This window comes from Martes martes (assembly GCF_963455335.1).
Source record: "Martes martes genome assembly, chromosome: 3".
NCBI classification, from domain to species: Eukaryota; Metazoa; Chordata; class Mammalia; order Carnivora; family Mustelidae; genus Martes; species Martes martes.
The window spans coordinates 2600996-2621974 of NC_137890.1; the positions used below are offsets into that span (position 1 = coordinate 2600996).

Consider the following 20979-nt stretch of genomic DNA (forward strand, 5'->3'; position numbering starts at 1 on the left):
CTGTGGGTGGCTCTCGGTGGGGATGTCCCAGTGTCCCCACCCATGTTTGGGACTGGGGCTACACTCATCAGTCCCTCCGTTTGGAGCTGCGTTCATGCTCTGAGTTCCTTCTGAAGTGTTCCCTGGCCCTCGCTGGCTGGGTTCATGTCCTCTGGGACGCGCAGAGAATTACACAGTCTGCGCCTGGGAAGTCAGTCCAGCCCGTGTCACAGCTCCCCCTTCATCCTGCACCTTTCCGTGGGTTCCCACCTTTCCCACCTTATCCGGACTTTGATCTCCCTCAACAGAGATGGGGTCGGGCTTCCCTCGCTCCCAGATCCTTCAGGCTGCACGAGGACCGGGAAGGAGGAGCAGGGCTCCCCGAGCCCCAGGGCGGATGTCGGTGACCCCGTGATGCAGTCGGGCAGTTGCCTCGCTGGTCACACAGTGGGGGGAGGTAAGGGGACAGTGAAAGGGTCTCCCGGAGCTCGGGGGGCCTTATTCCCTGCAGCCTTTTCCGCGCACAGCCCTAGAGGACGGCGGCTCACCCAGTGCCCCGGCCAAGTGCTGTGTCAAAACAGTTTCCTTCTAAAAATGAATTAACTCTTGGATCTGAAGACTTAATTTAGGGAGCTTTCCGTCTCCTGATTTATTCAGAAAGGCGAGGAACCACTGCCTCCCCTAGATTACGTCCCCAGAACCGTTGACCTCTGTCTCCCTCAGGCGGGTGTGCTGGGACGCGGGCTGTGGGTTGAGGCGTGGCGAGCAGGGAGCGGAGCTTCACGTTCAGCCTTGGCAGAGACCCGAGTAGCACGGGCGCTCCGCGCAGTTACCTCCAGGGCACGGAATCTGGGCTCCTCCCCGGAACGGCAAACATGTCACTGAAGACAAGCATTTGTGGTTCACAACTCCTTCGTGGTCTTGTGTGTTCCTCCAGGACCTGAGTCGGTGGGTCTTCAGGCTCAGAAGTGAATTCACCCAGACTCATGAGAAGTGTGGCTTCAAGGCCAGCTGGGCGCTCACGTGGAATTCCTGGCGGGGGAGCGGGTGCGGGCCACCTTCGCGAACATTCTGTTGGGAAAGTCTCTTAGAGAGCAGACTGGGAATACAGCTGCCGGACGGACATCACTGCCAAGTGGCATTAGGGATGAGGGTGTTCCGCACTTTGTCTTTTGATACAAATTTTACAGCTGTCTTGGCTCTGAAAAAAGTTCTGCCCTACTTTCTTTCTTTTTTTTTTTTTTTAACAATAGTAAACATTTAACTGTTTCATTTTGGATTTTCTGAGATTTATAATTAGGAATTTATTTTTACTTCATCATAACATAGATAGCCCAAACTTGTATTTCTATACTACTTACAAAATAACCTAGTAAGCGTTTGTGAGGAAGGATCTGCAAAATGATACACCATTTCAACTGTTAAGTTTACATTTTCACTAAATAGGCAGTCCATGAGGCTTCTCATACCCCACACAAGAGACCAAAGTTCTCATTCATTTCATTCATTTAAAAAATAACTTTAATCCCACTGTGATGATCGTGAGACTGTTTCAGACTTGCTCATTTGAATGCAGGATCGCGAGTGGGTTTGGAAGGGGTGACGTGCTTGAGCTTCTGTTGGTAATGTGCTGTGCGGGGTGTCCGCTGGTGGCTGGGTGGTTTTCCAGCAGTGACGGATGGCTCGGTGCCCCCTGTTCTCTCAGCTGAACCTAAATTCCAGATTTGGACGTGCCAGGGTGGGGGTGTGAGGTCTCTGTTGGAGGTCAGAGCTCACAGGTTCACGGGAGCCTCTGTCTTTGGCTCAGGGGGTTGCTCTCTGGTTTGGGGCACAGGAGGACACAGCACCGTCTCTTGGTCTCCTTCTTTGAATGCACAGACGTGTTCTGGAAGGTTTGCCGGGTGTGTGGGGTTCCGCCAGCTAATGTTACCTGGTAGGGAAAAGTTTGACTTGTTTGGCTAAAGGTCAGATTCACAACTTTGAATGCAGACTCTGGCCTGACGCCTTCCATGCCAAGAGTGCCTGGACGCTCGTGAGGTCTGTGGGGCCAGCGTCCAGGGTGTGCTTGACGTGAAATATTGACTTTATATCTCAGTCCTTGACAGGGAAGGTATCAGGAGGGAGACAGAGTCGTTGGGGGAAGTCATTAGGACTGAGCGGAAAGTTTAGAAGGGCAGTTGATTAGGGCAGCTGGAAATACAGACCCTTAGCCTGGGAATTCCGGGTAGGTGATATTAATTAGCACAGCAGAATCAGGAGGCATGTGTTTCCCCTGCAAATGTGTTGTTTATACTCTCCTCCCCATTGTGTGAACTCCAGATGCTGGGGTCGGCGCCCGGTATTTCCTGTGCCTGGCACGAGGCGGGCCGGGGGCCACGCGGCCTCTCGGAGGCATCTGTGCGGTCTTGTCCAAACGCGGGCTGCGGTTCAGAGAGGAGGAGGAAGGTTTTAAGGCCCATATTAAGTTATAACGCATAGGAAACAGAAGCGGTTTTCAGAAGTGTTCTGATTTACCGCACGTACGATCGTTTGCCGGTGGACGGTGTACTGGCCAGTACCTGGCCGGGGGCGGGGCCGGGGCAGGACCAGCGTGTTTCCGGCCCGCCTCCTCCCTGTCCATCAGGATGGGGGGCAGTGCCGTGGAGTTAGGTCCCAGCTCGGAGCTCAGTGCCTCTGGCCGGGCCCCACTGGGCTCTGTCCACCTGCAAACGGAGCCCCGTCGGAGTCTGGGGACATTGGCTGAGAATCTGACAGTCTGTTTCCAGACCTCTGGCAGCACACAGTAGGTGCTCAGTGGACACCGGCCCCTCCCCCGCCCTCCCCTGCCGCAGGTACAGCGGAAGCGCATTCAGGGAGGGCAGGGGAGGGAGAGCCCCGCAGACCCACCGTCTGGGGGTCCCGAAGTGGGGCACGTCCCTGCCGTTCTTGGTCCGTCATCTCGGTCCCGAGGAAGCCCGCTCAGAGCTGCGGCTCCTGCCTCCCCCGGCGGGGACTGGACTCCAGCGGGGAATCAGGAGCGGCCGGCAGGCTGGGGGGTGGCAGGGCCCGGATGCCACTGCGCCCGTGTCCCTCACACCAGCCGCTGGTAGCGGATCCCCGAGGAAGTGGGGACATGGTTTCCAGCCAGATGCCCGGGTCCCCGCTCCTGGGGCCAGTGCTGGATGCGCGAGAATTCCTCGAGCGGGTCCCCTGTGGGCACATTCCGTGGGGAGTGGTGGACTCCAGCTCCTTCCAGACTAGTCAAGTCTACCTTTGTGTCTTCCTTCTAGGCGTGTGGAAATTGGGCTTTAAGTACATTTGGGGGAATTTGAGGAGACACCTGATTTCAGGGCTGGGGAGTTCTTGGGCTGATGCAAGTTAAGGAAGAAGTTCTGGGGCTTCTTTCCCTCAACCCAAGAATGAGTAGACCTTCCGAGGAATGTAGCTCGAAAGAAGCCCAACAGCAGCCCCAAACCTGGTAGGTGGAAAGAGAGCAGACATCAACATCGTCTTCCAGAGAATCCAAAATTAGCACCAAGAGTGAAGAGCTTGGCTGTGGATTTCCAGTGCAGGCAGTGGGTTCTGTGGGAGGACACGAGGGCTGTGGTGCCCCGTGAGGCAGGGGTGCTTGTGCTGGGTCCGTCGCTGTCCCGGGACAGTGGGGTAGTTTTCACATTTTTTTTTGAATTGGGACAAAACATGCATAAACAGAATTTACCATCTTAACCACGTTAAGTGTCTGGTTCAGTGACTCTGAGTCCATTCTGAGTGGTGTGCCACCGACACCACCTTCCATCTCCAGAACGTTCCCATCTTCCCACACTGGGGCTTGGCACCCACTAAGTAGAACCAAGTTAAAGCCCTCTCAGTCCAAGGAGAGGCCCCCGTACTGCACTTGTCTCCCGGGCGTCTGGGAAGGAGGGTGTTGTCTTGAGTTCTCAGTGCTGGGACTTGGTTGGCATGAAGTGTTAACACTAAGGTTGTGGGAGGCGGGTAGTCCCCGGCCCGCCTCTGTGACACCGGGCGCGGGTGGCTTGCAGAGCGTGGCTCCCGGCTCTCAGTTTGGGCTGCATGGGAGGGTGACGGCAGCCTGAGCAACAGCACCCAGCTGCATCTTCCGCACGCAGAGAAGAAGCTGTTGCTCGGACGCATGGGGTTTCAGTCTGTGGCCCCTCCTGGGCCCTGTGCTGTGGCTGACCCCTGGTTTCCGTGGCCCCGAGATGAGCAGAACTAGATTAGAACGACGGACATGTGTTGATTTCAAACGATAATGTTTGACCACATTCTAAACACATCCTTGAAAATAAACTCTTGCTTTCACCTTTCTAATGAACCCGAAAGTATGAAAACCATTCACTGGTGACTGGACAGCGCCTTTTCCTGCTGGTGGGAGCTGCGCACGGTTTTCAGGGGGAAAGCTTGTGTTCTGCCAGCTCTCTGTCTAGTCGACAGAGTAAAACAAAAGATGAGAGATGGACGGTTTGGTTCCTTCAACTCCTTGGGCTAAAATAAGATTTCCCATGACATGTTTTTCTCTACCTAATTTTGTAGACAGGCCTTTTTAAAAAGAAAAACATCATCATGGACGAAACACTTTCAAACAGTTTGTTTGAGATTTGCACAAAGTCTAGAATAAACATGTCATGTCCGACTGAGGGATGAGTCATGCAGTTGGTCACTGACGGGGCCTCCTGGTGGTGTGGGTCAGCGAGCGAGAACCTATATAAAACAATGAAGGCTGGGTGTGTGGGGGAGGCGGAAATGCTGGTGTGTTCAAAGAAAAACAAGGTCTGGAGAGTATTGCCTTAAAAAGGTAAGACATACAAACTGACAGGATGGAAAAACCCAATTGTGTGTGGCTTTGGAGGTTGGGTAAGGTGTACCCGTGAGGGACAGACCGTGGAGGCCTCCATGGCCTCCGCCCAGGGTCGGGCAGGGTGCCCAGAGCCTTCGGGCAGGTGACGGTCCAACTCTCCAACTTGCTCCGTGTTGGGATCCCGTATTTTGGCCAGTCGATCAAGGCTGCGTATGTCTTCCGTGTATTTTCCATTTTTAATGCTCTGAAATGCAATGAGACGCAACTACCCTGGAACTAATCTGAACATCACTTCATCTTCACTTTTTTTTGAAGATCTTTAATAATTTAAGGATTTACAAAATACGTAATTTGGAAAGCCCTGTGTATCAGGTTTCTTTGTATGGTAAGATTAGCAAAAGCTCTAGTTAAACTGAAAATTGAAATTGGCAACTTAAGCTAGTGTCACTTACTAGTTTCTTTATTAACTTATCGTTGAGATCACGTGGTAATCCCAGACCGTGTTTTTGGTGGACAGAAGGCACATGCTTGGAGCACATAGACTGAAATAAAAAATTCAAGGTGTATGTTACTTTCTAGGTTAACCTGTTGGATTTTGGGTGTTTTGTTTGGTGGACAAGATAAGGCTTTCTGAAGTGGCCCCGTTTTGTCGGTGGTCCGCGGGCGCGCGGTTGCAGCCGAAGCAGGCAACCCCAGCGCTGACTCGCTCTAGCCTGGAAGTAGGATTCTGCGGAGGGACTGAGTGGGAGGTGTGGTTTGGAGATGATGCCTGTCCACGAGGCAAACACGTACAGCTGACCTCAGAACTGCTCACCGGCCTCCGTGGTGTCGCTGGGCACCAGCTCACGGCCGCAGAGTAAATACGGAGCTTGTCTCTGAGGAGCCGCGGCCCTGACCACTGTGGTTTGCCCGTTTCCCTCCCTTCTCGGGAACGGCGGTGCTGGTGTGTTTGCTGGGGCTTTGAGAGCACCCCTCTGGCCGGCAAAGGAGCAGTTTGGGTCTCGCGTCTGTGATGTTCCCTGGAAGCCCAAGGGAATTTGCTAAAGGTTTAGCGGAGACACCACAGGAATGTGCATGTGACCCGGAAGGATGTCACCTAGAAATCCCGCAGGCAGACCCGGGACCTTCCACCGGGGGCAGAGAGTGCTGGTTCCATTCATCCAAGAGCCCGTGACGTGAGCTCTCTGTTTGCAGGCTGATTGCGTTTTCAGACCTGGTTGCAAAGATGCAAAGCCAGGGATGGGCTCCTTGGGGGCTGGTGTTTCCTCTGCAGCATTTGCGAATCCGTCGTTGCTAGAGGGTCTGCTTTCGCACGGTGGCTTTGCACATGAGCCCGGCGTGTGAGCCCAAGTGTGGTCCTGAGGATGGACAGCTGAGATTGTCCGGCTGGTATGAGTCCCAACGGTCCTCTGGTTCTACAGCTGCCCGGCACCTGGCAGGAGAGGTGAGCAGCTAACAGGGTATTCAAGTCTCCCTGTGAAACGGGAGTAGTGGTTAACGAGCTGCTGTCACACACCTGTTTGCTGCGTGCTGTGTGGTCAGAGTCTCCCCCACAAGAAACACTCTCTGCCACTGTCCCTGCTGTGGACGACACCGTGTGGCTTCCCCATCGCGGCGCAGTGCCCGGCTGTGTCTGAGTCGTGTGCAAACCCTTCCCCAGGCGGCCGAGAACCGTGGTCCCCGCCGCACCGGCGTACGCTGCTGGGGTCCAGTCTTCTGTGGTTTCTCAGGGTCCCTCCACCTCTGTACGTGCTTCACGCCGCTTCCTCCCAGAAGGCCCACAGGTGCCCCCCACCCCAGCCTCTGCTGTGGGCCGGCCACCTCGGTGACGCGCGTGCCCCGTCCGGCCACCCCGAGCTCGCAGCCTTCCTCCTCCCCCTTCGCTGCACCAGCCCAGCCCCCACATCGGCCCCTTCCTCTGTTCTCCCAGGACGAGCAGCCCCCGTGCTCCTGAGTTACTTAGTTCTGTAGGTTTTCCTCCTCCTAGCCTGGAATAGACTTGCGGGAAGGAGCCGCGCCCTCTGCACCGTTCGTGTCTCACCGGGGCCTGTACGTGAACATCACGCAGCATCCGGTCACGTCAGTACCTCTAGGTGGACGTCATGGGCCGCTGGCCGAGATGGAGTTGGGGGATGGTCTGCTGGGTCTGTAAGCTTCTTGCTAAGGGCTTACACGGTTTCTTGCATCTGCGAAAATGAATATGATTAGGAGTTGAGGTTTGATAAGAAGATATGAGATACACAGTGTGGCAGAGAATAGAAACCCTCACGTGGAATTCGTCTAATTGACAGAACCACCAACCAAGAAAATGACATCTGTTACCATCTCCTGTCGTAGTGAGACGCACTTCCCTCCCCTTCCCTCCTTCCCTCCCATCCTCCCACCTCCCCCCCCCCCACCCCAGTCCGCGGCCACCGCCCTTGCCATCAGGCTCACGGGAGAACTTCCACTTCCCTCTCCACACCTAGTGGAGTGGCAGCTCCTGTGCCTGACCCCTGACCTCAGTCCCTGACCCCCTCCTCCCCTGCCTCGCCCCCCTGCCCTTCTCTGAGCTTCCTCAGTCCCCAGCATCCCGCACACTAACCTCACTGGCCAGCCGGGAGGGCGTTCGTCCCTCTCAGTTGAGAACTCTGAGATGCCCCCAGTGGCCTTTCGGAGAGCGAAGCAGAGATCCCCGTGCCCGCCATCCCAGGCTCACCTAGCTGGCGTTCACCCCGCCCGTCCAACACCCCTTCCTCCGACTGCCGTACCCTACTTGAGGCCGCCTCGGTACCCCGATCTTTGCTGAGATCAGGACCCACCACCCGAGTGTTTGGTCACCTCCTCGAGTGAGTCCTTGAGAGCAGGAGTCCCGTCTGGGCCACGCTGCTCTCCTCCCAAGTGCGAGGGTGCACCCAGCGCCGAGGGCGTGCTCGTCAGGTCCTTGTGGGGAGGCCACTGGCACCAGACCATCGTGTATCTGGAATTCTACAGCGCAGCAGCACTCACGGTCCGCTCTTTAGAAGGAGAGTGTGCTCCATCGGGATGGAAGCAGAGAGAGATTTGGGGTGGGGGGGGTGGTCGTACAACTCGGATCACGTTCCAGACCGACGACACTGGAGGAGGCTGGTGGCATCGCTCCTCTGAGGAGCTATTTGCAATGACTTAAAAGGTTTAATAGTTTCAGGAGAAAAAAGTGGTGATCTTGTGGCCACTGGTTTAATTAAGCGGCATGTCAGTCATACTTACGGTATTTCACGGGTCACTTCGGTCACTTGGTCCATTTTCAGTGCGTTAGAAACTGTAGGGCTCCCTAAAGGATCAGGAAGGGGAGCACATTGGGATACGCAGAACCCTGACTCCACCTTTGGATTCTCAGTGTAACGCCGAGTCCTCGCGCCTGGGCACTGGCTCTCAGTCCCGTCCCTAGAACGCGGGGCGCCTTCGGAGATCTTCTCAACCCCCCACTTTTGGTGGAAAGATGGCTCAGCGCCGGTCACTCTTGGTTGTCGCCCCGTGGATGCACAGTGTGGCATTCGACTAGCCTGCCTGTTGGGAATTTTTATTTAATGTAGTAAAATGCGGTGTCTTTTCTGGGGCCCAAAGGAAAAGCGCCTGAAGTTTTCACTCAGTGTTCTTTTGGTCACAGATTTTGAGCGGGCTCGGAGTTTGTCTGAAGGTAGATGCCGGGAAGGCGCCGGGGTGGGGATGGAGGGCGGCCTGCTGCCAGCGTAGCATGAAGGTCCCATGTTGATGTGACGTCGCCAACTGTGATGCTGGGAACGGGGAGAAATTATGTGAATCTGGGATTCCGACTCAGGGCGAGCGTGAGACACAGGCACAGCTGCGTGGTCCGCGGGCCACTTCTGATGGTTCTTCTGAATTAACCTTGAAGCTTGGGGCCTGCTTCAGTGGGTTCTCTCTCTTCTGTATATGACCGGGGATTAATGCAGAAGGCACTGGCTACGCCCCGTCCCCAGAATTTGTGTCTTCCGGGAAATTTGCCCTCACGTTGAGATAGCAATTCTAGATTCGCTGGTTGGTGTCAGAGTTACTGGTGTCCAAGGGTCACCCCAGAAGTTAGGGACAGGAGGCCATGGTTGTGTAGGGAGTCAGCTACTTAGGCTCAGACCACGTGGCCAAGACCTCAGAATTCGGCTGCCCGCCAGTTTCAGGAGTGCGCGGTCTCACCTGTCGCCTTCCCACTGGCACCGGCCCCCACCCCCGACCACGTCCCCGGCCAGCTCTCCCTCGTTCTGCTTCCTTCCCGGCAGAGTCCATCCCCCGTCACTTGCTTTGAAATGTGTTTGTGGTTCTGTCCCGATGATTGGCGGTGACCCTCTTGTGCCCCAGCACTCGTCCCACACCTGCTCTTTGCCTCATTTCGCATTTGCCTCTTTGTTCACAGCATCGCCCCCTCCCCGCGTCCTCCCCCCCCACCCTCCCACCCTGCCACAGGCTGGCACCCAGCAGGGACCTGCTCAGCGATCACCGCATGCTCGGACAGGTTCCCTCTGTGTCTGTGGGATGCCACTCAGCTCCTTCGGAGGACGTGCTGCCTTCGGCCCCTGCTGCTTGGTGTCCTGCTCAATGCCCTGCTCTTGGTGTCCGGGGCACAGCGGGCGCTCACCTCCTGTCGCCCGTCGGGTGGAAGAGAAGTCACACGGGGCAGTGAGCAGGGGAACGAACGGGTGGCTCTGGCCCGCGTGCTGCTGCTCCCCTCCCCGCCGTGGGGCTGGTCCTGGGGTGCGGAAGGAAGACTCGAAGGGGGATGTCTGACGGGCAGTGGCCGGGCCAGGGCGTGGAAGCAGTCATGTCCAGGTTGTTCTTGGGAGCCACAGAGAGAGGAGAGATGAGAAACGAGAAGGGCCAGAAGAGCGTCCCAGACTCCAGCCCAACAGAGTCTCGCACATTCTTCCAAAGTTGGAGAAAATAGCCCAGCTTTTTTTTTTCTGGCCCGACCAGGTGAAATGTGCTGTCCTTTGAGAGTGGCTGGAGACCCCTCTATGCCTGTACTGCTGGGGAGCCTCCGCGGGGGCAGGTGGGTGCCGAGGGGCCACCGGCGGGGAAGGAGAGGCCGCGGCCGCCGGGGGGACGCTGCGCTGCGCTGAAAGGGCTCGGGGAACTTGGGGACGGTCACCAAGGGCAAGGATTTTCTTGGTGGAGGGTTTCCCGTCCGAAATTAGGAAATGTGTTTCATCTGGGGCTGAAGAGCCCCCGAGCCAACGCCTTCACCCAGGGCAGCCTCTTGCTCTGGAGGAACATTCGAGGAGCCACTCAGTGGGAGGGCCCTGGGGCTGGACGCTTTGCCCAGATCAACTCCCCTGCATTCATGCATCAGGCCAGCGAGAGGGCAGCACAGGGAGCCTGGCCTCGTGGACCTCCACGCCAGCCTCACCCACCCATGTGTCCCTGCGGACGCGCTGGCCCACCAACTCTTTTCACACGGAGACATCTGAGCCACTGTCACGGGGCGGCTAATTATAGTCACATCTGCTTGCAGCTGGACAAGACTGACCTGGAGGTGAAGTGCAGGCTCCAGCCGTTCCCTCTGGCCCATTCCGTTCCCCAGGCGGGGACACTTCACATCCGCCCCCGCTGTGTGGGGGGAAGGGCAGAAGAAGCTTCTGGAGACACACAGGCCGCCCGGTGGGTGGACAGAGAGCAGAGCCACGGTCCCGTGCTGCTGGGTGGGCGAGCTGGGCAGACACCCTCACTTCCTTCAAGCGTGGGGTTCGCTGGGAGCCCCCCGCGGGCCTGCGGGCTCCGGCCCTGCCTCCCACGCACCGTGCTTAGTCAGAGATGCTCATGTCACAAGTTCAGTTTGGTTCTCAAAGGTTTCATGCTAATTTGTTTTCTTGCCAAGAATGTATCAACACTTGGGGTTGTTTTCAAATGAGAACAGAAATCTTTTCTAAGTCCAAAAAGTATTAAGGATATTTGGTTTCCATGTTTTCCATGATTGAACAGAGCAGAAATGTTATTTTATTGAGCTAAATTCTCCTTTCCATTGGGTCCACAGTGCAGAATTAGTTTCACATCCCTAACATTTATCAGAACAAGACAGTGATGATAGTAATTAGACAGACACAGATGAGAGCCCGAGGATGGCGAGCTCCTTGGAGGTTCATGCCCTTATGTCCATAATGCGAGGCACAGTTCCGGGAGTTCAGAAATGGTGCACAAATGTAAGCTTTTAAGAAATGCAACATCTGGCCTCTATTTTCCTAATAATTTTTAAATTCAGTGCACACTTCCTGAGGGATAGATTTTATTAAAGAAGTGTGTAAAGTCAGAGAGACACGGCTCAATGCCTTTTGCTCAAACAGAACACACCCACCCAACAGAAGCCTGGAAACGCCCCGGTCCCCCTTCCTCTCACTGACAGCCCTCGAGGTTAGCCAGTAGTTTCCAGCTTTGTACAGACAGAGGCAGCGGGCTTGCCCTGTTGTGCTTGGCTTTGGTCTGCACAGGGTCGTGTGTGTGTGTGTGTGTGTGTGAGAGACACATGACCGTGCCGGGGTCGCCCGCCCTCAGTGGGCAGAAGTCTCCACTCCGTGAATTTGTGTCCGTCCATTCCTCTGGTTGCGTTCTGGGCCACGGTGTGTAGTCCTGCCTAGGAACCTTTATGGATGTGCTTTGTTTTATGTTACCGATGTATGACAAAGAGTGAAAATTGTAAGTTCACAGCTCAGCAGGTTTTTGCGGATGGAACCCCCCCCCACCCGTGTAGCCACTGCCCTCGTCAAGCAGGGACCAGCCCCCAGAAACCTCCCTCCGGTCCCAGCCTCTGACTTCTTTCATCCTGGATAGTGGCACCTGTTCTCGGAGTCAGTGCAGGGGGACCAGACAGCGTGTGCTTTTCAGCTTTAAGTTTTAAGATTCTCGCCGGGTGGTCGTCTCTGGGCAGTGACGGTGTGTGGAGGTGTGGGGACACACCATGCAGAACCTCATGGCAGGAAGCAAACATTTAAGACAAGAATGGCCCAAAAGAGCATGCACAAGTTAAAATCACAAACAGGGTGGGAGTTAGGAGATGCTAATATTTATTATACTCTCTTTCTTCATGATGTTTTAATACCTACAAAGAATGTGAGAACTCTTGGTGCTTTCCTTGGGTGGTCCTCTTTGATTTACTGCATCGACCCTTTTCTGGGAATGACATGAAATGAAACTGGAATTGAGAAGATGGAGCTCTGGTGGCACGTGGTTCACGTCAGTGTTTAATCAAGGTGGTGGCAGTAGTGACTGTGCGCCAGCGTGTCTCCGGTGATGGCCCAGTGACGCACGCGCGCACCTGTGGGACGCACGGCAGGCGTGCACTCGGCTGGGAAAGCCCCTGAGATGCTGCCCAGTGGCTGTCCAGTGTCTGTCCCACTTGACAGACCCACTGGGTGGGGGCGGGGGCTGCACGTCTGGAAGGGAGCTCCAAGTTTGGTTTCTTCACACTTTTAATTTCTACCCAAGTAGCCCTGAAACACAGTCCTCTGTCTCCACATATTTCTTGAGCTGGGTAATTATTCCAAAGATTCCCTGAAGAAGTACTACAACCAGGAAGAAAACTGGGACGGTTGTATCACCAGAAAACTATTTTGACATTTTGCATAGCATGGGGAATGCACAAAGGAATTTGAAAGATAAGCTATTCAGACTTGGCAGGCCTCCACATGTCCCTATTTGGTGGGATGTGAAACACATAAAAATTGTTAAAGCAGCAATGTTAACGCTCCACCTTCCATCAGAAGCGGGGGAAAGTCAGGAAATCGAGCTCTTCACCGCTCAGCTCCTTCCAGATGAGCCTTCCTGCAGGAGACGTGTTGCAGTTAGCAGGCTAGCACGGGACAGCCCGTGTGTGGGCTCCTGCGCGCTCACCCACACACACGCGCGTGCACACACATGTGAACGGCACAGCACTTGGCATCCTTTGGTGAAGTAAAGGGGCGCCCTCCGCACAGAATTAGCGAGCCTTCCCCCTTCCTGCGTTCCCACATGGAGCACTCACTCAAAGGTTGTTGAGAAGAGCTCCCTGTTGGTCCGAAGGTCAGAGGAAGACCGGAAACAGGGCGCCTTTTGAGCTGAAGTCACTGACCCCCGTCATTCCCCTTCCTTCTTTGGCACTCGTTCGGCATATCCTAAATCTCTGGGAATTTTTAGAGCTCAACGTACTTTACAGCATTAATGCTGACGGTTTGACTCTCCGGAAATCTTAAGTGGGGGCGCGGAAGAAAATGTGTATAATATTAATTATTTTGTCAGGTCCTGAAAAGTACAAAGAAGCCGGAACAGACTGGAAACGACACTTGTGGGGGCTGCTTTGTCGGCCCTTTGGCATTCCCTTCATGTTGTAATGTTAGTTTTTGCTTAAAGTAGCTCAGGGAGTTCGTGTGGACCTGTGCCTCTGCCGCACTTCCCGGAGCTAATAATGGATTTTCCTCCACTGGAGGCAGCCCCTTACACTCTCGTGGTGGGTCAGTGGCTATAGGGTCTTCGGGGAGAGGCTGGAAGGACCATCAGGAGAGATGTGGTTCTCGTTTGGTGGTTCTGCAGCGTCGGGGTGGAGATGCGATGTTCTCCCGCTGAGAGCTGTCCGGGGTTCTCTTCTCCCCACGGTCTGGGGGACCCCGCTAGTGTTGGCCATGGATAGCCCACTTATAGCTATAAGAGAGACCAAGATTCACAACTTTCTGACCTTTGCGGTCTTCAGCTACACGCCCCGTTTCACGTGGGGGACATCTCTGTGACCAGCTTCCTTGGCCGTGACCTTGTTGCCCGGGAGGAATGCTCCGGCTCTGCTTCGGGTTCTTGGAGTCCTCCAGGGAGGGGAATGGCAGGAAGAAGGATGAGTACTTCACAGAATGTACAAATTCTTCCTGTTCTAGAATCTGGAACAGCTGGATGAGAGCTGGTTGATGGGGCCCAGAATGTTCCAGATGCTGGGAAGAATGAGCAGCCTCCTCCGCTGCCTCAGATGTGCAGCCCGTAGGGAGCTGCCCGAGTCTGACGACCCTGCTCCTCTTTTCCTTTCACCGAGCGGTCCAGAGGCAGAATGTAATTTCTTGGGAAATCACGACACTTGTGATGTCGTCTTTACCATGTGACGTCACCGGTGACATTTTGAGTCTGAGTCACGTTTCGTTCGTGGGTCCTTTTAAACTTAGCAGTTCACGGTGGAGAGTTGAGATGTGCATCACTTAAGGCTCCTTACGTGAAGCAAGTGAATTAGCTCTTTCAGAGTCGTGCATTACACCCGATGAAAAGGGATCCTTCGAGCACCACTGGGGTTCTTTTCAGCGGTGCCCCTTTGAATCACAACTCAAATGCCTGTACGGGCCATGACAGGGCAGCAACGCTAAGGACCAGGGTAGAGAGATTGCAAAGAGATTTAGGGGCCCCTGGCCTGCTCAGTGAGAGAGGCGTGCGACTCTTGATCTCGGGGTCGTGAATTTAAGCCTTGCGTTGGATGTAGAGATTACTTAAATAAATGAAAACTTCTAAAGAAAGCAAAATAGATATTATTTAGCAAAGTAAACATGCATCTTATGATTTTTGTTAGTCTAAAAATGAGTTTTGTTTTTTTCCCAGTAGGACCATTTACGTGAAATGCTAGGCCACCCAGAATGTGAAACAAAAATCGTGGTCTAAAAATGCCCTTAGTTCTGAAAAGCAGACCATAATTTGGGTATTATTAGAATGATTAGTTCTTTGGAATTGTCTTATTGGGCCAGAATTGGTAATAAAATTTCCTACAAGAATAAAGCAGATAAGGAGCCATGAATATCTTTTGTTTGGGATCTTTTAAAAAAATTTTTGCTTGATATACAATGTAAGCTGGTGGGGGCAGGGTGAGAATCTTTTATTTCTATGACAGAGCCTATAATAAAGGCCCTAGTCCTTGATTTGTCATCCCAGATTGCTCCCAAAGGTCATGATCTGCAGCCTTGCCCGAGATAAAACTGGCCATTTGTTACACACACATGCGCGGTGGGTTTCTGTCGCAAAGGCACAAGAAGCAGCTTGACCCCAACATCCACAGCCATGGCCCCGGCACCTCTTATCTGGTGTCCCTTGCAGTGAAAGCATTTGCTGAGAGCTTAAGGGAACGGCTCCAGGAAATTCATGTTTATAACTTCCCTCAAATTGAATGGAGATAAGCTTCTGAGATTTTAATCAGCATTTCAAAGAGAAAACCCAGAATCACCAAATAGCCATTTTGAGCTTCAGTCCCTGGAGTTTAGAAGAAACCTTACTGACCTGTAAAGTAGAGGAGCCCGTCCTACTTCAGGCTGTTCTTGGGTTTTGGCCAGCTGAGCCTGGGTGGTAGGTGAACGTTTCTTTCCTACCAGATAAATGAGTCTTAGCCTGGTTGATTTTTCCTTCTGGCATCTGTAGGAGTGGGATGGGGTTTAGCAGAGTTTAAAGAGCAGAGGCGTGTCCTGAGCCTGGCCCAGGGGCAGGAGGAGAGCTGTAGGGCTGGGCCGAGGGGTGGCCTGACCCGGAGCCCCAGGGACTGGGATGCCTTGTCCACCAGGTTTTCCTGGTCTGGGGGCTCACCCAGCAGCTCCAGGAGCCCCCCACTTCCCTGGCCAGGCCCACAGTCGGCCGCCATCTCTTGACTGGTGACGTTCGTAAGGCGGTCATCTGCTGGGAGCTGCCCTCCCCGTGTGGCTGGATCGTTCTGCGCACTCGCTGTTCCGGCTGGTTGAACGGCCACCAGCGGCCGGGGAGCCATCGCTGTTTCCACTGTTCTAAGATGTCTGTTGGTTAATGCTTGAACCACCCTGGAGCTCCCACGTGTCTTCACGGTTGGCGACGAATCCTTGTCCCATGAGTGCCCTGCTCTGCTTCCCAGCGCAGCTCTCCCAGCCTCTGCTGCGCCAGATGAAACACGATCCATGTCAAACGCGGTGGGACTCCGGGCCGGCCCCAAGTGCTCTCAGGGTCCCCGGGAGGGGTGCATCCAAGCAAAGGCTGTGTGAAGCACTGGACGGGTGTTGTCATAGAGGCATATCACCCACCCTTGTGGGAGCCCAAGTGGGGCGCAGCCGGCCCTCAGCAGGGGGATGAGGCCGGAGATGGTGATGGTTGGGGTATGGTTCTTGGGTCACTGAGTACTTGGCTTTGGGCATTTTGGATGAACCTTCTGGAGCACAGGCTTAAGATTTTGACCTCCCCTCTTGGGAAGACTCTCAGTGGTCACCAAAACCCAGATGGTGAAGCAAAACTGGGCACACGGCTTGATTTAGTTAGGAGGTTATGAGATCGCATGCTGAAGTCGCCCCCAGTGGGAGTGAGGGGAAGAAGCAGACCCATCGTCTCTGTTTGGACTGTTGTCAACTGTCCCCATTTCCAAAATGTAAAATTAATAACAGCCCACTGTTTTGGAGGCACTTGTTCAGATTTTCACTTTATGGAGTAAATATCTCCAGATGCCGTTGTTTTCCGCAGAAGATCTCCATGGCAGCGAGGCTGAGGCTTGAAGATACTGTTAAAAAAACCAGACTGCACGTGATGACAGTACCATCCGTAGTGTTGTCTTACGTTTGAGAAACTATGATCACTTGAAGCGGAATTTAAATACACATTTTATCTCACACCAGATACACAGCCTCTAATAAAGCTCATTCACTAACTTTCTCCTTGTCACGCCCCCTTATATTCTGTCTATGACCTCTGTGTCTGTCTTCGTGTAAAATTTGGGTCTAAGAAAATTGTAACTGTACGTAGGCATCGTCCTACTTTGATCTTTTAATGTGCTGGCAGTTTTACGTCATGGAAGTTGGCGTCAACCTTGTCTTAGCGTGTTATATTGAACCTCCAAAGTCAGATTTCACACCTGTGAAGTGGGCATGGTAGCACGTACCTCAGTATGGCTGTTAGCTGGTCGGACAACACGAGAGGTGGTTGTTTGTAGCACCCGGTGGACTTTTGAACACATTAGTTCCCTTCCTCCCCAGCTGTTTATTTATTTGTTTGTTTATTTGTTATTTTAGCAGGATGCTACTTTACATTGTTCTATTTTTTTCATCATGATGAGTGCTTAATCCCCATGCCCTCACCCACCTCCCCTCTTGTAACCGTCAGTGTGTTCTCTATAGTTAAGCGTCTGATTCTTGGTTTCTCTCTCTCTCTCTCCCTCCCTTCCTTTTGCTCATTTGTTTCTTAAATTCAGTGGAATCATATGGTATTTGGCTTTCTCTGACTGACCTGTTTCACTTAGCATTGTACTAACTCCAGCCACATCACTGCAAATGGCAAGATGTCATTCTTTCTTATGGCTGAGTACGATTCCGTGGTGTGTATATCTTGCATGTTCTCTATCCCTTCATCTATCGGTGGACACTTGGGCTGTCTCCATAGTTTGGCTATTGTAAATAAGGCTGCTATAAACATTGGGGTGCACGTGTCCCTTTGAATGTTTTTGTATTTTTTGAATAAATACCCAGAAGTGCAGTTGGTGGATCATAGGGTAGTTTTAGTTTTAACTTTTTGAGCACCCTCCATACTGTATCCCAAAGGGGCTGCACCAGTCTTCATTCCCACCAACGGAGCACGAGGGCTCCTTTTCCTTGACATTCTCCCAACGTTTGTTGTTTCTTGTGTTTTGATGTTAGCCATTCTGACAGGTGAGGTGATACCTCATTACAGTTTTGATGTGCATTTCCTTGATGATGAACGGTGCTGAGCATCTTTTCATCTGTCCGTTGGCCATCTGGATGTCTTCTTTGGAGAAATGTCTGTTCATATCTTCTGCCCATTTTTTAAATTGGGTCATTTATTTTTTGGGTGCTGAGTTGAATCAGTTCTTTATATATTTTATATGCTAATCCTTTATTGGATATGTCATTTGCAAATACCTTCCCCCATTCAGTAGGTTGCCCTTTAGTTTTGTTGATTGTTCCCTTCACTGTGCAACTGTCCCAACAGTTTATTTTTGCTTGTATTTCCCTTGCTTCAGGAGAGAGAGCTAGAAAGATATTGCTACGGCCAATATCAGAGAAGTTACTGCCTGTGCTCACTTCTAGGATTTTTATGGTTTCAGGTCGCACATTTAGGTCTTTAATCCATTTTGAGTTATTTTTGTGTGTGGTGTAAGAAAGTGCGGTTCAGTTTCATTCTTTTGCATGTGGCTTCCCAACACCATTTGTTGGAGAGACTGTCTCTTCCCATTGTATATCCATTCCTCCTTTGTCAAAGTTTAATTGACCATGTAATTGTGGGTTTATTTCTGGGCTTTCTATTCTATGCCGTTGATCTATGTGTCTGTTTCTATGCCAATACCATACTGTTTTGATTACTACTGTTTCATAATATAACTTGAAGTCTGGAATTGTGATACCTCCAGTCTGTTTTTCTTTTTCAAGATTGCTTTGGTTATTTGAGGTCTTTTGTGGTTCCATATAAATTTTAGGATTATTTGTTCTAGTTCTGTGAAAAATGCTATTGGTATTATGATAAGGATTGCACTGAATGTATAGATTGCTTTGGACAGTGCGGGTATCGTAACAATATGTGTCCTCCCAGTGCATGGGCATGGGCTGTCTTTCCATTCCTTGTGTCGTCTTGAATTTCTTTCATCAGTGGGTTTTTTTCTTTCCTCTTTCATCAGTGTTTTATAGTTTTCAGAGAATAGGTCTTTCACCTCTGGTTAAGTTTATTTGTAGATATTTTATTGTTTTTGGTATAATTGTAAATGAGATTGTTTTCTTAATTTCCCTTTCTGCTGCTTCATTATTAGTATATAGGAATTCAATAGATTTTTGTACCTTGATTTTGTATCCTGAGACTTCACTGAATTCATTTATCAGTTCTAGTAGTTTTTTTGGTGGAGGCTTTAGGGTTTTCTGTATATAGTATAATGTCATCTGCAAGTAGTGAGAGTTCTGTTTCTTCCTTACCAATCTGGATTTTTTTTTATTTCTCAGTATTGTCTTATTGCTGTGGCTAGGGCTTCCAGTACTATGCTGAATGAAAGTGGTGAGAGTGGACATCCTTGTCTTGTTCCTGACCTTAGGAGGAAAGCTCTCAGTTTTCCCCTACTGAGTATGGTGTTGGCTGTGGGTTTTCCATATATGGCCTTTATTATGTTGGGTATGTTCCCTCTAGACCTACTTTGTTGAGGGTTTTTATTATGAATGGCTGTAGTACTTTGTCAAATGCTTTTTCTGCATCTGTTGAAATGATCATATGGTTTTCATCCTTTCTCTTGTTGATGTGATGTTATCATGTTGATTGATTTGTGAGTATTGAACCACCCTTGCGTCATGGGAATATATCCCACTGATTGTGTTGAATGGTCTTTTTAATGTATTGTTGGATTTAGTTTGCTGATATTTTGTTGAGATTTTTGCATCCATGTTCATTATGGATATTGGTCTGTAGTTATCTCTTCTTTTGAGATGTCTTTATGTGGTTTTGGTATCAGGGTGATGCTGGCTGGCCTCATGGAATGAATTTGGAAATTTTCCTTCTTGTATTTACTGGAATAGTTTGAGAAGAACAGGTACTAATTCTTTAAATGTTTGGTAGAATTTGCCTTTGAAACAATCTGGTCCTGGACTTTTGTTTGTTAGGAGTCTTTTGTTTTGTTTTGTTTTTTACTGATTTCATTACTAGGAATTGGCCTGTTCAAATTTTCTATTTCTTCTTGCTTCAGTTTTGGTAGATTGTATGTTTCTAGGAATTATCCATTTTTCTAAGTTGTCTGAATAGTTGGCATATAGGTTTTCATAAAACTATGTTTATTGTATTTCTGTGGTGTTGGTTGTTATTTCTCTTCTTTTTTATTAGTAATTTTGCTTATTTGGGTCCTCCCTCTCCCTCTCTCTCTCTCTTTTTTTTTTTAAAAGGAGTCTGGCTAGAGGTTTATCAATTTTGTTGATCTTTTCAAAGAAGCAGCTCCTGGTTTCATTGATCTGTTCTATTAGATTTTAATTTCTATATCATTTATTTCTGTTCTGATCTTTATTATTTCCTTCCTTCTGCTGGGCTTAGGTTTTGTTTTTTCTTCTTTTTCTAGCTCCTTTAGGTGTAAGGCCAGGTTTTTTATTTGAGATTTTTCTCGCTTTTTGAGATAGGCATGTGTTGCTCTTAATCTCTCTCTTTGAACTGCTTTTGGTGCACCCCAGAGATTTTGGGCCATTGTGTTTTCATTTTCATTTCTTTCCTTGTACTTTTTAATTTCTTCTTTGATTTCCTGGTTGACCCATTTATTGTTCAGTAGCATGTTATTTAACGTCCATGTATCTGTGCTCCTTCAGATTTTCTCTTGTGGCTGATTTCTAGTTGCATGGCATTGTGGTCAGGAAAGATGCATAGTATGACTTCGACCTTGAATCTGTTGGAGCTGGTTTTGTGGCCTAACATGTGATCTATTCTGGAGAATGTTCCCTTTCTCCAGATTTTATTACATGCTTGGATTCTTTTCATTCAAGCTCTAACTGAGTGAAAAATCCGTTCTTTAAGGTTGGGCTTAACATCAACTCCTTCATTTATTTCTTCTTTGCACACATGTTTGTTGCATGCTTCTGTGTCCTTGGGAGTTCAAGGGACAAAGCATGGACTCTGCTCTCCTAGGCCCTCAGTTTCCCTGGTCTCAGGTCTGAAAGTCCTAAATCAGAATCACAGCCTTACAGATACGGTTGATGTCCTATTAGAATCATCTCTAGGGAGGCAATTTCAAAAAGTATAAATGATGGCCTTCCCTTTGTGGGCCAAGTGATGCTTTGATTTGCTCTCCTCCGGGCTGGCTGTTTCATCTGTTAGGGCAAGAGAGAGGAGCCACGGGGCATGTACGTGACAACCTCATTAGAGCAAATCCGGATCTCATATTTTAAGGTCTTGCTCATAATAATAGGGTGGGACATCTCCCATAAATTGCTGAAGATGCCAAAATCATTTCAATTCAAAAAGTGACCTCAATTTGCAAGAGTTCTTCTATTTAAAGGTGTTTTTTCTTCCTTCCAGGGTGGTTGTGCTGGCTCTGGCTGTGGGAAGTGTGACTGTCATGGAGTGAAGGGACAGAAGGTAAGTGGCCAAAGCTTAAGTTGTAACAGTTTGTTTTGAATTGCCATTAATATGGAAATCATTAGAAACAACATCAAATCTAACCCAATAATCAGCATTTGTGCTAAAGCCTTATACTATTTTAATAATTTCCCCAGAGTGATATAAAGAGGCACAACCAGGCTTAATGTGGTGTCTAGGAAATCTCAACAGTGGTTCCCCAA

General features: G+C 50.7%; 1 protein-coding gene across 1 annotated transcript in view; it reads left to right on the plus strand.

Annotated features, from left to right (window-relative positions):
* The window catches only part of COL4A1 (collagen type IV alpha 1 chain), a 132339-nt gene that overhangs the window by 35590 nt on the left and 75770 nt on the right, over window positions 1-20979 (plus strand). The window contains exon 2 of the mRNA XM_080798539.1: window positions 20717-20776. Within this exon, the coding sequence (XP_080654665.1) occupies window positions 20717-20776 (60 nt within the window). The remainder of the gene's footprint in view (window positions 1-20716; window positions 20777-20979) is intronic.